General features: G+C 35.8%; 1 protein-coding gene across 1 annotated transcript in view; it reads right to left on the reverse strand.

Moving 5' to 3' along the window:
* Positions 1-15,361, reverse strand: part of CC2D2A (coiled-coil and C2 domain containing 2A) — a 342,921-nt gene that overhangs the window by 99,784 nt on the left and 227,776 nt on the right. The window contains exons 8-12 of the mRNA XM_069074941.1: positions 13,574-13,662; positions 13,141-13,239; positions 9,235-9,336; positions 8,419-8,595; positions 2,594-2,765 (exon numbers count right to left, since the gene is read on the reverse strand). Of these exons, the coding sequence (XP_068931042.1) occupies positions 2,594-2,765; positions 8,419-8,595; positions 9,235-9,336; positions 13,141-13,239; positions 13,574-13,662 (639 nt within the window). The remainder of the gene's footprint in view (positions 1-2,593; positions 2,766-8,418; positions 8,596-9,234; positions 9,337-13,140; positions 13,240-13,573; positions 13,663-15,361) is intronic.

The raw sequence follows: 15,361 nt of genomic DNA on the forward strand, positions 1-15,361 counted from the left end.
ACAAACTATTCCACACTCTCTTAATTTGCTTATGGTATCACCCTTTATGTGTAAATCAGGTACACATTTTGACCTTATCTTGGTATACAGTGTGAGATACTCTGGACCAGCATTTTGCTGCAAATGATACTGTTTACAGTCAGATGGCATCTCCTTCTCATCTCTTGATAAATATGCAAATCTCCTAGTAGGTGCCTTATTGGTTACATACTAGTAGCTCAGGACTAGAGCGGGTGAGAACATTAATGTAACCTAGAGAAGCTCTGAAAAATATCCCTGAATCCTGTGACTGTTGCTTTGATTCAGGATAGATGTGAATAGTGATGTAAAGGTATGGGGGAAAGGGAAAGAAAAAAGGAAGGATGTAAACTAACCCTATGCTTCAAAATTTTCCAATTAGCTAGGAAAAAAAATGGGAAGATTCTCCACTTGGTATCTTGTTAAAAAAAAAAGCCTTCACATGTTAAATTATTCTTTTAGCCCATCGAAAAGAGGCAGTTCATGCTGAACCTGAACTATCCTCATTCCCTATACTCCCAGTCTCTTCACAGTGTCTCTAGTGTTCTTAAGGAAGAACTCAGATCCAAATCAAATCAAGCTTTCTAGGTTTCTCTTCAGCAAATCAAAAATCTTGTGTGGTATTCCCTGCTCACCTGCCTTCTTAGCTTTCCTCTAGCCTGAAACCTTGCCCAGATCCTAAGCAGACCCCCACTCTTTAGTGTCGTTTATGCTACAATCCCAAAGTACCTAATGGTGTAGGAGGAACAACAAAAAACTCTAAGTCATCTTAGAGATTGTTCTAAGACAATATTCATTTCAAAGATGTTCTCTGCCTTCAGTTTCCTTCCTCTGTGGGCATTTCTCTTCCTTCTCTTCACTTCCCCTTCAGAGATAACATCTATTGCCACATCTGTAATTAACTTCACAAACTTTCTGGGCTTCTCACATAACTCTCCTCCAATTACCAGTCTATCCTAAAGGGATATTGGAAGAATCAAGAAGCTATAGTTTTTTGAATATCTGAGATTCAACATGTCGTATAAAAGTGAAATTTTATTCTTTTAACATGATTCTACACTTATTGGAATTCTTATAGAGCTAAATTTTCAGGCAGAGATGATTTAAGAAAAAGGAGACACAAGAGGAAGAAAGGAATATGAATTTGTTGCTGAGCTGATGAAATACTTCAAATCACAAAGACTGAGAAAAGAGTGTTCCTTCATGATAATCAATCACTGTAACACACCATCTGGTGATGAATATTTCTGACTTTTTTTCATTCCCTTTTTTCAAGAGATGAAAATAATTTTTTTCAAAGAAAAAGATAAAATAGGTTAGAAATCAGATGCAGTCATAGTAATTTTGTTTCTTTTAAAAGGAATTACTCAAGCATGGGTTTTGACATTAGTCTTTAGACATATATGTTGTAAATCATTTAAGCTGTTAAACTGAATGTGTGTTTCATTATATTTGTAGGAAGATTTCTACTAACTCAACTACAAACAAAATATCTATCAGTTACTTAAATCTTAGGAGAGCATGTAGAAATGGTTTATCTGTCAAAGCCAAAATCTGTAAATCAGGGAAATAACCATCCAGGTTCTACCATTTGAAGAACCGAGTACCAAAAAGAACATTAGTGATTAATTAGTTCAACTTCCCATTCAATGCAGGAATCTTCTGTATTCACAACTTCCACTTCCTTACCATTCACTAATTGTTAAGGCCTTAGAATATAGCTTTTACCTTTATTTCTTCAGCGTATCTTCTCTTTTGACTTCAACATGGACTTCCCAGTCATTAAAGTGAATGGCTTTTTCTAAGTCCTCTTTGATCTAAGGACCTCCTCAACTGACCTGTGAACATCCATCATTACCTTTCCTCCTCTCTTTGGTTCCATGGAACTATACTATACTTATTTTCTTACCTCTATGATGTATTCTTCCATATTCTGCCACCTTTTACTGTCTCTTCTCATGGCCCATCAATATGAGCATTACCAAAAATTCTGTCTTCCCCCTTCTTTTCTGTCTCTTTAGTTTCTCCCTCAGAGAGCAATCTTATCTATTTACATAACTTCTATGCAGATGACTCACAAATCAATGTATTCAAGTCAGATCTCTCTCCCAAGTTCTAATTCACCTTTTCTAAAAGTCATCTCATTCCCTTCTCTTGTCTGAAATCACAAAAGTTGATTAAATTTTCAAGAGATCTTTCTTAAAGTATCATCAACTAGGGATGCCTCTCCTTTGGCTTCTAATAGATTCTGGAATTAATTTCTCAAGCGAAACTTGCTTGGAATAATTTATAACTTTAGAAATATGAAGAGGATGGGTATATTTGAACATGAGAGATTTTAATTAAAAAGAAAAAATATCACCAGAGTACAATGTTTTTAGAACATTGGAAAACATTACTAAGTGAGATTTTGGAATATGAATATTTAAAAAGTAGGACAGATATTTCACATCTATAGTCAGACAAAGCCTGTGTAGGGAAGAAGTAGATTCAGTGGCACCCCTTTTGCGTTCTATGTAATCCATACTTTGTTTTCAAGAAAGTGATCAACAAGCAAAAGAGACAAAATAGAAACATCCAATACCTGTAAGAGAACTGGGTCTGAAGAGAATTTCTTTTTCCTTTTGCTTTATTACATGGATGCTTTCATATTCTGCAGCTCTTAATTCCAGAAAATCATGGATTGTCTGATCTAAGTCAAGCAAGAAGTCATTAGCCTCTTTCTTGTTAATAAGTTCCTCTTCATCCTGTAATTACAATAAATTAAAAAAAAAACCTTTGTTCATACTGTATTTTGTTATTTGTTTTCTTTAAAAAGGAATTCTTAGAATAAATTATACATTAATAAGTTTTAACATATCTCACGCTGACTTCTCTCCCTATTTTGTTTTTTAAAAAGCATAAGCCTAATTGTTGCCTCTGATTCCAAAGCCTTTTATAATCATCTTCATTAATATGAATAATAACTCTCATATATATAATACACACATACATATATAAAATATCACTTTGAAGTTTAGAAAGTGTTTTCCTCAAAACAAGCCTGTGATATATTGTAGATATTATATGTTATGTGTGGCAGGTATTATACCCATTTTTCAGGTGAAGAAACTAAGGCTCAGAGAGGTTCACTGACTCGCCCAAGGGAACAATCAGAGTTGGCAGTTGAATTCATGTATGCTATCTATTGTTAACCCCTGCTTTATGTTGAGACGTTATGCTATTTCTGTAACTCAAGGTTTTGTGTTTTGGCTTAACTTCCTATATCATTCCAGGCTTTGTTCACTGTTCCTTCTGGAATAGTTTTAAGTTGGAAAGATCTCCAGAACCTGGATAAAGGGGTACATAAGACTTTTAAAGATAACAGCTAAGTGGGGAAAGCTTGCATAATTTAAAGGGAGCCATTGTTAGAATGATGCAGGATTTGCTTAAGGAAGGAACTGGAATTATTTTTCTGGACACCATTTCTTAGGGCTATATCTCTCATTGGTGCTAATTGCTAGCAATAACTCTTTGCTGAATGGAATGTCACTGACCCTACCTCTTAATCTTTCCTGCAGATACTCTTCAAACTATTTTGAAATAGTATTATAATAGCAATATAGAAAAGTGGTAAATTTTTAGCTAGTGCTTTTTACAAACACCTAGGCTGATGCTTTCTTGGTCATGGAAACATCAGGATTATTAACCCATCTCTGTTGGTTAAAAAACAAAAAAGGTTGAAGAAGTTAAACAAATGACAGACATGCCCTGCTTAAAGCTGTTAATTGTTTTCTTAAAAACATGGTGTTGAAAGACATGGGGCTATAGGGAGCAGTCAGTATCTTGAGAGTATCCTTGATATAAATGGGTTACTATCAGAACAGCCTCACAGCTGTTTTATAAAACTTTGAACTGGGGTTTGGTTATGAAGTATTAACGATGCTATTGCCAGTGGATGTCATCAGGTTCACTTTATGATGGATATGTCTGTATTAAAAAAAAAAACCAACAACCACAAAATGAAAATGTAGTAGATATTGTATTCAATGAGCCATGCTCCCTTTAGAAGAGATTGTTTATTTTTCAAAGCTTCTTAAGAAGCCTGGAGTAATAAAATAGAAAAATGAAACCACTGTCTGTTATTATTGATTTTTGACCTAGGATATTCTTATTACTCCTGAACTCTTTCATTTTCCTCCCATGAGATTTTTGCTACCCAAGCTTCAAGCCTGAGAGAGAGAAAAAGAGAGACAGGCTAGAGAGATGCACAATCAGAACCTACAAAGTCATGAATAGTTCTGATAGAGACTCATCCACCAAATCCTAGAATTTAAGAATCAGAAGGGAAAATACCTGAAGTTTGAAAGGGGGTAGTTTTAAGACAAAGCAAATGAAGTGAAACTTTCTATAGTAGGCAATAAACTTAAGTATCTTGTGGCCCTAAGAGGTGGTCTAGGCTAATATGATGAAAAGATGAATACAGAATTAACTATGTTTATGGGTGATGCTCCATAGTAGAACCCTGAGGGAAATGAAGGATCTTTGGGGCCCAGGGAGAGGAGTGCATTATAATATTCTGAGGTATGTTCATGGGACATAACCATACATTTTGACAAAACATTCCTTAGTCTCACTGTAATTTCCTGAAAGTAGTGTTGGCATAACCTAATAGAGAAATTAAGGTTTCGTGTTTTTTTTAATGTGTAAGCCATAGAGGTATAAATTAGTGACAACAAATTGAAGAAAAAAAGTTAATATTACAATGTTTACTGGTAATCAGCATCCTATAAAATTTTTATAATCTGTTTGCTATAGAGGAGAATTCAGTGTTAAATCTCAGGCCCCATGAATGGGGGGTTTAATTCAATTACTGCAGTTCCAAGGAGACCTCATTACATTAAGATAGTTCCTCAGGGTGGCATAGTCCCCAAAGATGGCATCATAGTACAACTCCTGTCAATTACTGTTCTTTAAATTTGAAAGTAAAGAGTTGACTAATTATCTTCAGGTAAAGCAGTTATTTTAAATACAATTTTCTGATATGTAACTAATCTTAAAATGTTCAAAGCACAGAAAACTCGAACTACTGTCACATGCTGAGTAAGACATGCTTTTGATTTGTAACAAAAGTGAAAAATAAAAATGTGAAATATGGTATTTAAATAGTAAATATGAACATTCTGGGGACATGAAAAGACTTTCATTCATTTACACTGGAAAAAATTGGCTGTTGTTATCATAGGCATCCATTTTTTTATAGAATACATGAATTTAAGCCAATTTGGTTCTCAACTAAATGTCAATAAAGTGAATCCTATTTCTTCATTCCTTTGTATTGTAAAACTGGAAGTGGGTTTGTCAGAATAAATTCTCCCTACCTCAAGTAAAAAATATTTTTTGTAGGTTGGTCATTACAGCATTTGCCCCTTGGAAATTAAAATCCCTTTCCAGTTGTTCACAATGTTCCTTCACAGTGTTTTTAGGGCTTTGTGGGTCTTCTCTCTACTAGGGCCCTACATTCACCTCCCCAGGCCACAGATATTTCTTTCATTGTTGGGCACTCTTTTGTTCTACTTATGTTTTGAACTTTTTTTCTTCCTACTTTTGCCAGAGTTTCAATGTCTAATGGATTTGGGATACATACATACATATATACACACACGCATATGTACATAAACATATATACATACATAGAAGTGTGTGTACATGTGTGTTTTTGAGTATATCTTTGGCAGTAGGTGCTACTGTCTAACATGATGCATTCTAGTTTCAAGATTCCTTAACTTCAAAGTTTTAATTTATCTTAAAGAATTTATTCCTTATTTTACATATAATAACAGGTAGGAAATTTTTTCCCCTTAAAATGAGGGATATATGTAGCATATTACTTCTTTTATAATTTCAGTGTTATCTGTGGCCATGAGCCCTCCTATGAAACTTTCAGACTTAGTTTGTGTTTTACTCCCAAGTTCTTGTGACTCTTTTTTTGCCCAAAGTATTTAAAAGTATGTTTAAGATAGGTAGTGACTTGGTCATGTGAAGAAGATATGGAACTCATTGTGTGTCTAAGTTTAAGTCAGAAATATTGGAAAGAGGTTTCATACTAGGTCAGGGGATTGGGCCTTATGACTGTTATGATTCTATCCGATTATGAGATTTAATGAACTATAATGTATCTTATCCAGAGGCTTCTGGACTTATCATAATTGCAGATTTGAATTTTTCACTACAGTCATGAACTAGTCAGTGTCTCCTCATGGCAACAGCATTGACCCTGGTTTCTTGAAGTCTAAATTTACCAAAACCTGAGCTCTGGCAGATCAAATGGTAGGAGCATTATGATAAGAGACTGTATATTCTCTGAGAGGACCAGACTGGGTAAATTCATCACCAAAAAAGCTGCCTACTAGGTCAATATACTTTTGGCAATAGTAACTTAAGATCTGTTAAGGTATGGAAAATATATGACTTACATTAGTGGAGGAAAAATCCTCACCAAAGAAACAGTCAATTCTTGAAATAAAAATAACTGAAAAAAAAATGACTCCAAGATAGTGTTTAGATACTCTAAAATTGGGTCTGTGCCTTTCTTGAATTTGGGGATTTGAGTAAAGAGTATGGTCCAAGAAAACATTCTTGAGTTGTATATAGTGCAAAGAATACACAAAGTAGCTTAAAACTTTTGAGATGCTCAGCACATTGTATCTCATAGTAGAATAGGAACTCTTTGAAGGCAGGGGATATCTCACTCTTGCTTTTGGACCTGTCATGGTACCTTGTACTCTACTGATTGGTTAATAAGTACCTGTTGAATTGAGTTTGTACAAGGAATCCAAGACAAAAGAGAACAGATCTCTGTCAAAAAATTCAGCCTTGGCCTAAGATTCTTTCTTATGTCTTTTGCTGCTCTAGAGGAAGAATTCTTCTAAATTTGTAGAAGGCATTTTTTTAAAGGTGTAGTCTTTGCCTAGAGTCAGTGTGGTGTAATAGAAAGAATAGTGTATTTAGAATCAGGACATCTGTGTTCAAATGCTGCTTCTGATACAGTAGCTACATGATCCCAGGCAAATCACTCAACCTCTAAGAAATTGTTTTTCACTTGGGGCGGCCAGGTAGCACAGCAAGTAAGAGCACCGGCTCCAGTGTTGAGATAGACCTGGAGATCGAATTCCGGGCTCGGACACTTAGCACCCACCCAGAAACACCTGGCCGTGTAACCTTGAGCAAGTTACTTAACCCCAATTGCTTAGGGGCAGCCAGGTGGCTCAGCGAGTAAGAGCACCAGCTCCAGTGTTGGGACGACCTGGAGATCAAATCCCGGGCTCAGACACTCAGCACCACACCCAGAAATAACGGGCCGTGTAACCTTGAGCAAGTTACTTAACCCTGATTGCTATAAAAAAAAAGAAATTGTTTTTCACATCTGTAAAATGGAGATGATAATACATGTCCTACCCACTTCACAGGGTTATTAGAAAAATATTTTGTGAACCTTAAAGAATCATGTAGACGAAGGTTGTTATGACCTGAGGGTTTCTATGTCATTGATACAGTATCATTCTAAGAATAATGTATATATACATGCATGTGGGTATGCATGTTTGCCTCAATCTATGATTTTATTGGCGTGGAGAGACCCCACAGCACTGAAGCTCCCTCCACCAAAGCAGATCAGCCACTGCTCTGTTACTTGACCCTAGTTGGGCTCTGAGAAGTTGGTGATTTGTCTACGGTTAGACCACTAGAATAAGACACAGGTAGGTCCTGACCCTGGTTCTTCCTGACACCAATTTGATCTGCTAGCCCAAAGATGTTTTGTATGATTTATACAGACTGATTATAATCAGAGGGCTGAGGCTCTTTGCTTACTATCAATTTCTACTGGGCTGTAAGCAAAACTACAGAAGCGATTTTCTTGGCTCTTTAAGGCTGAAAGACTTCCTTGCTAGACAAATGCTAATCATGGAACTGAATTTTAATTCAGGGTTATTGCACAAAAGCCTCAAAGAATGAATTTTTAAATGAATTTAATTCATTTAAAATGAATTTTTTTAAAAGATCAAATTTATTCAGTATATTTACTGATGAAAATTGTAAAGTGATAGCCAGGATCTCTGAGGTATATCAGTCAGTCACTCAGTCAAAAAGCATTTATTAGGCACCTGCTATGTGTCAGGCAGGCACTGTGCTAAGTGCTGGAGGAGCTAATGTAAGTGCATTACTTTATAAATTTAAAACACTATCAATGTCAGCTATTATTATTAATATCAAGTGAATCCAGTATCATGGTTTTATGTGCTAGCCTTCATATCCTACAATCAAGAAATAACTGAGCTTCTCTCCTAGCAGTTGGGAGATATTTGTTGTGAGCCATTCACTGCTTTGCCTAGGATATTATCATTATTGTGATTTTCGTACCATTTTTTCAGCTTGTTCTTCATAAGTTGGTTTCTCTTCCTCTTCTTCCCCTTCTTCTACCTCCTGATTAGATTCCTCTCTTTTTTTGTCTTTTGTTTCATCCTTTTCTGGTTCAGGATCAAAATTGAAAGTAAAGAAATTATAGGCTTCTTCTGCAGATGGGAACCCAGGGGGGACCTACACAGGGAAGCAACAGTGTTTTTAGTTGATTTAAATGGAAATAACCTCAGTACAAGCAACTAACTAAAAGCAATCTTTATGTGAGCTGTAGTAATAATGGTCTAGTCACCACACAAAATTGGTATCTCAAAAAGTTAGTGAACTAGAGACAATGAACTTTAATGAATGGAATTTATTGCCTCAGGGGGTGTTCTTTTATAGGTCAAATTTTGATTAGTTCACTTTTCATGAACCATAAAAAGCTTTTTCTAAACCAAACAAATATTTTATTTGTAGCCATGAGACCTGATAATTTTAGCAATGATTTTCAAAATGCCAAGAACTACTATTTCATAGGTAAATGCTAGAATAGTTCAATTTAATTAATAGTAAGATATAGCTTCTTACACATTCAATTTTATAAAGGCCAACTGCATCGTTGTTTGTTTGGGTTTTCTGGGTTTATAGTATATGTAGACAAGATAATAGGAATACAATGTATCTATACAGTATAACCTTTTCCCCTGAGCCTTATATGAGGACAAGGACAATGCAAAGGGATGAACAGCATGTGGAACGTGAAAACTGAGTGTTTCATTGTCTTCCTATTCCTAAAGTAAGAAAAAAAATCATCAAAGAAAACACACTAATTCTGACCTGTGGCTTGAACTTGAGCTTTCTTCCAGAATCTTGAAATCTAACTCTTGTAGATCTCTGGGAATCTTTGTCTTGTGGCTCCCTTAATACATTTTTGCCAGGCTGAATTAAAAAAAAAATATTAAGCCCTTTAAATGAATACTTGTCTACTAAAGTCCTTTACCAACATCTCATCTGGAATTAGGTGACCCCAAATTCTTAAAGGCTATGCCAGCTAAACTCTGTCAGATCTTACACATTGGGGAGAAAAAAAGAGAAACAAGTATAAACTTGTCTAGGAATTTTATGTCTCTCATCAGAGTACCAGCCAAACTAAATTTCAATTGTCTCATCACCTTAAGTCTGACCCCTGAAATAATGAATCATTTTGGCTACTGCTACTCATGACTAATAAGGCAATGTGGCTGTGGGGATAGAGGCTACAGTCTGCAAGATGAATAACATACTGTATTTGGAATGGGAATTTGAAGATCTGCGATATTTACAGTCATGGTCTTTATCATGATTGTGGGTACTGTAAATATTGCATTGGTGCTACAAATACCCACACAGATGGAATAAAAGAGTGGGTGAATCACTTGATATCTGGTTATCTACTCTTATTCACAATAGGAGTATATCTAAATAGTCTATTAAGTCAAATGTAGTAATACTAGCTACCATTTGTAGTTGTAAGGTCTGCAGAAAAGCAGCATAGAGAACCAGCCTTAAAGTCAGAAAGACCTGAATTCTAGTCCTGCCTCTGATGCATATTGGCTGTGTGAACCTGAGTAAGTCACTAAACACTTTAGAATTCTATGCAATTCTCTAAGACTCTAAGTTGGAGTAAAGGTGCCAACCTGTATTGGCAGAGGGAGTTTCCTTCCCTTGGAGTTCCCGCTACTAATGAAATCATTGGTTCAGTCCCTATCCATTAAGGTTTGCAAAATGATTTACATATGTAATCTCATTTGATCCTCATAACAGTCCTGTAAAGGTAGCCCTAAATACAGTATCAAGGTCTCATGATTAAAATGGGATCAAACACATAGGCTTTTAGAGATGCTCTAAAGTCATTCTGTCTTAGACCCAAATGATTCCCTGGAACTTGCCTCTCCTGTTCTATCCCCAGCTGTTCAGGGCTAGACAAGGATTCCCCTGGCACAAGCCATAGAAGTGACACTTTATTGCTTGTGCTTGTTATTTCTGCTCAAGAGAAAGCACTCACATCCCCCACCATAGAATTAACATAATAAGCATAATCTTATGATTGGATATAAGATATTAACATCAGCAATCATGCATCAACTATTAATCTGACTGGACACAATACAATAATCATGCTTCAGTTATAATCATAGATCATTTGATTGCACGATAATTGCTTGCATTTATATTTTTTCCATCATTTCAGAATAGCATAGCATTTGATTAAAAATATGCTTACTACCCCAACTCCTATATGGTACTCCCCCCTCCCAATTTATCTTTCATCCACGTAGCAGTTCCTCCATACTATTAGCTACCACTGCCCCCTAATTGGGTCACCAATTAGCCAGACATTTCACTTTCTTTTTTTTTTTAATTTACTTTAAACTTAAATACTAAAACTTAAATATGTGAGAAAAGAAAAAGAAACATATTATAAACAAATACAAAATAAGAGAAGGAAAAATCATTTCTATGTGCACAATAGAAAGTAAGAGAATTCAAAATATGAAGCAATAAATTTCCATTTCAAGAAAACCTATATAACAAATGCTATACATTGTATTGAGAGCTGTCCATCTTTTCTTTGCTTCCTTGTGAGTTTTCTTTTCCTCTCTGCTGTGTACTTTTTACTGTTTTTTTCTCTTTCTTCTTCCCCTTCCCCAAGAAAGTTACAATTAAGCATGAATATAGATAGATAGATATACACACAATACATTATACACATACACACAAACACAGACATATATATATATATATATACACATACATATACTTAGATATCTATAATACTCACAAGTAGACATATAAATTCATATACATCTTTGTAAGACTGTACTATAATTATTTGTCCTCTATTTCTTTGAGTGTGGATTACCTCTTCCTTCATAAGTCCAAGTTTTCCCATATTTTTCTAAGTCTACCAACTTGTCATTTGCTATACCACAACAATATTCCAACCTTATACTGTCTAGTTATGTCAAATAATCAAAACCAATATTGATTAATATGGCTGACATATATTGTAGTTTCCCTGTTCTTCTCTTTTGATTAAATCTGTTTTAGCTTTAACTGTCTGAGATGGATATTTCACTTTCAACTCATACTGAAACTGTGTTTTTAGTTATGATTGTACTTCTCACTTTGATACCTCAAAGCCCATGTTATCATCTCTGAAGGCACTCCCTTTTGTGATGCAGAGAATTTCTTAGTAAACAACTTAATGAACCAGGGTGGCTCCAGATTTTCATCTAGTGGTCCAGGTTCTTGTAATGTTGTGGATTTATTTTCCTTTGTATAATGCTGCTCCTGTATTCAACCTTCTTAATGCTAAGCTGATGTCACTCTATTGCTCACAAATCTTCAATACACTTTTCCATTGTCTTGCTATTTAAATTCTTTTATAATTTGGCTCCAGCCTTCATTTCCAGCCTTATTTCTGATCAATCCACATTATGTGCTCTATGCTTCAGGCAACCAGATCATGTCTTTATTTACACCATTCTCTACTCCTGAAATGCCTATGCCCAATAGCTCAGTCAATAGAAATCCTACTCATCATTCAGAGTTCAGCTTGAAACACATGTTCTCTCTGAAGCTTTCACTGATGCAGCCAACTAGCACAAACCTTTCCCTTTCAGTTATGACTACGACACACTACCCATTTTCCTCTTGAGAACTTGGTATAATCTGTTTTATTTTCACATACATATCCTATTCTGGTGACTCCCTGTGTTTCTGGTTGGTGTACCCACAACAATGAAATTAGAGGTCTTAGGAATTTTGAAGCAAGTATCTCAGCCTTGCCTTTCCCAGCTAGATTGTAAATAGCTTGGGACATACTTGGCATTGTCTTACCCATTTTTGTTTCTTCTCATGCCTTTCAAAGTGCTTTTTGATTATAGGCACTTAATGAAGATTTCTTGAAATGATTTAAATAGAATTAGAGTAAAAATGGGGCCTATATTATTTCCCTTTGTAGGATTGTATTTTAATGACGTTTGGGATTTAATGCAACATACCTATCTCATCTCCTCTTTGACCTAATGCATGCTGCTTGCTCTCTATTCTCCAGTGAACTGGCCTATTGGCTGTTCCCATTACATGACAGTCTATCTCCTGGTTCAGTGCCTTTGCATACACCGTTCGTTGCCCATGCCAGAAATGTTTTCTCTCGTCATCTCTGCCTCTGTCCCAACTCCTTAGTTCTCTTCAAGAGACCTTTTCTGATTCTGGAAGTTGTTAGTGTTTGTGTCCAAAATCATTTTATATTTATTGTGTATATATCTCACATTAAGTTATCTGCGAAAATATTTTATCTGCCCAGTACGATGTAGGCTCTTTGAGGGAACACACTATCTTTTACATTTACAGATATCAGATGCATAGTAGGTACTTACTAAGTGTTTACTGGGCATCAGTTTCTGCATCTATAAAATAAAGGAGTTGGCCTATATGATTTTAAAGTCTCTTCTTATTCTAAATCGTGTAGCATTTCAATATAATTTTAAAAACATATATTAAAAAAAATCATAGCCTGCTGTCTTTATATTGGATCCTATTTAGATTTATCTGACTGGAGAACTACAAAAATGAATTTAAAAAAGCATTCAACATCTCTCAATATCATAATTATGGAATTTTAATGAAATGCTAATATTATATTTCTTTGTCTCTTAATGACAACAAAAGGATTTTAAAACCTGCTATGTTTCTCACCTCTTCTTCAAATCCAGTCATTTCTTCTTCTCTGAGACTTACAAAGTGCCTGGGTTTTGGACTAGGAATTTCCTGTAGCAAGGCACTTTCTGCTTTGGACTAAAAAAGTAAAAAAGGAAATCATTATCTGTGTCACGTCAGTAATATAGAAAGTGAGTCTGTCACTCAGGTCTCAGTCGATATTAATCAGTAAAAAATAGTCGGGGTTTTCACTCTTAAGAGGTAAATGAGAATCAAATTAATTGTTTAGAAAATTAGATAAAATTCTTCTTGTGGGTAATAATCATCCATGCCAACCTAAAGTACCACATTAACATTTGCAACACAAAAGATAAATCCAATATATTCAAATGCATGCAGCATTAAGCAAATGAGCTAGAGAGGAGCTATGGAATTGCAATCAGCATTGAGCAAATTATTAATGTATCCTCACCCTTGCAGCCTTTAATTTTTCTCTCATTCTTTCCCTCATGGAAAATTCTGCAAACCCTGTTCTTGAAGTGGAAGGAATAGGAGGTAAATCTATAACAAAAAAATGTGAGAATAACCTTTAGAACCTGAATTTTGTGATTGTCATATCAACAGGTATTTAATAAATGCCCACTATACAACAGTTACTGTTTTGAGGATCCATAAATATAGTGATCTTAAATTAGTAGGTAAAAACCAAAAATCCTTTTTCAAAAAATAATAATTGACACATATTTTGCTTTTCAATTTGAAAAGTAATTTCATGTAATATTATATCACTTGATCCTCATAACAACCCAGTGAAGAAGTCAGGGAAATTATCATTGTTTCCATTTTGCAAATCATCAATATAAGAATAACTAACATTTGTATGGTACTAAAAAGTTTGCAAAGTCTTTGATTCTCTAAGGAATGAAAGAGCTTTTATTGTAATTGTTTATTGAACCAAGGACATCAGACAATGTCTTGATTTGCACATGAATTGATTTAAGCTAGGCAGAGTAGCACAAAGTCATCAGCCTCACTCTCTCTTAAAGAGATATTGAAGGCCAGTGGCAAAACAAAGGGCAAGATGACTGGTGATGGCCCAGAATGCAGTAGATGACCTTGGCAGCTTCTTTGATGTCTGACCAAGCTCTAGGCATCCCACAGCACTAGCTTCAGCCACCTTCACCGCTGGCGGAACAGATTGTTCTTATGTGCCCATTCCACCAGGGAAAGTCTTCACATGCTGGGGGTGGACATCCTCCTAATTCATTAATGAGTTTGAGGCCTGTCAGTTACCTCAATCTAGTTTAGCCCTTCTGCCAAGAAGGAATTTAGCAGGGAGTGGCATGCTAGCTTCTTGGAGTCATAGGTGAGAGTTGAGTGTGAGGTGGACTTTAAGGGCTTAGCAAGCTCTCACACCAGAGGTGCTGGTCCTCCCTGAACACCCCATACACCCCTGAGCTTTTACTATACATCAGACACTGGACTAAATGCTGAAGATAGAAATGCAAAAGCCTGACAATCTCTACCTTCAAGGAATTCATGGTATAATAGAGGGAAAAACACATATAGAGGAGTGGTGGCCAGGGAAGGATGGTTTGGTCTGGGAAGTCACAGGGATGGTGAATAGAATAATACGGCAGTCTAATGACATAGCTTTTCCAGAAGCATTGACAGAGTAGATTTGATTATAGTGTAAAAGAATAAAGGTAGAGGAGTAGGAGATGGCAGGAAGAATCATGGTCCCAGGGAGGAAGTTTACAGTTGAGTGGCTTAAATGACAGAGCCAGAAATTTAATGCAGGGATTTTGACTCCCAATTCTAGCATCCTTTCCACTATGTTATACCTTCCTTTTGTGGTCTAACCCCTTCATTTTAGGAAAAAAAAAAGCCTGGGGCTCAGAAAAGTAGAAATGATTTTGCTCAAGGTTACACCAGTAGGGGCGGGTAGGTGATGCAGTGAATAGAGCACCGGCCCTGGAGTCAGGAGGACCTGAGTTCAAATGTGACCTCAGATACTTAACACTCACTAGTCATGTGACCTTGGGCAAGTCACTTAACCCCAATTGCCCCTTCAAAAAGCAAAAAAAAAAAGTTGCACTAGTAGTAAGCAGCAGAAAACTATTTGAACCCAGACCCTCTGACTAGAAACCTAGTGTTCTTTTCAGGACACTATCCTTCCATCTGATGTATTCTTGGCTCTAGGGAGCAGAACTTGAAGCAATATGTAGAAGTTGCAAAGAGGTGAATTAAGGTACAATGT

Source organism: Petaurus breviceps, unplaced genomic scaffold (assembly GCF_028583685.1).
Source record: "Petaurus breviceps papuanus isolate PSGF00001 unplaced genomic scaffold, PetGlider_PUasm1.0 140, whole genome shotgun sequence".
NCBI classification, from domain to species: Eukaryota; Metazoa; Chordata; class Mammalia; order Diprotodontia; family Petauridae; genus Petaurus; species Petaurus breviceps.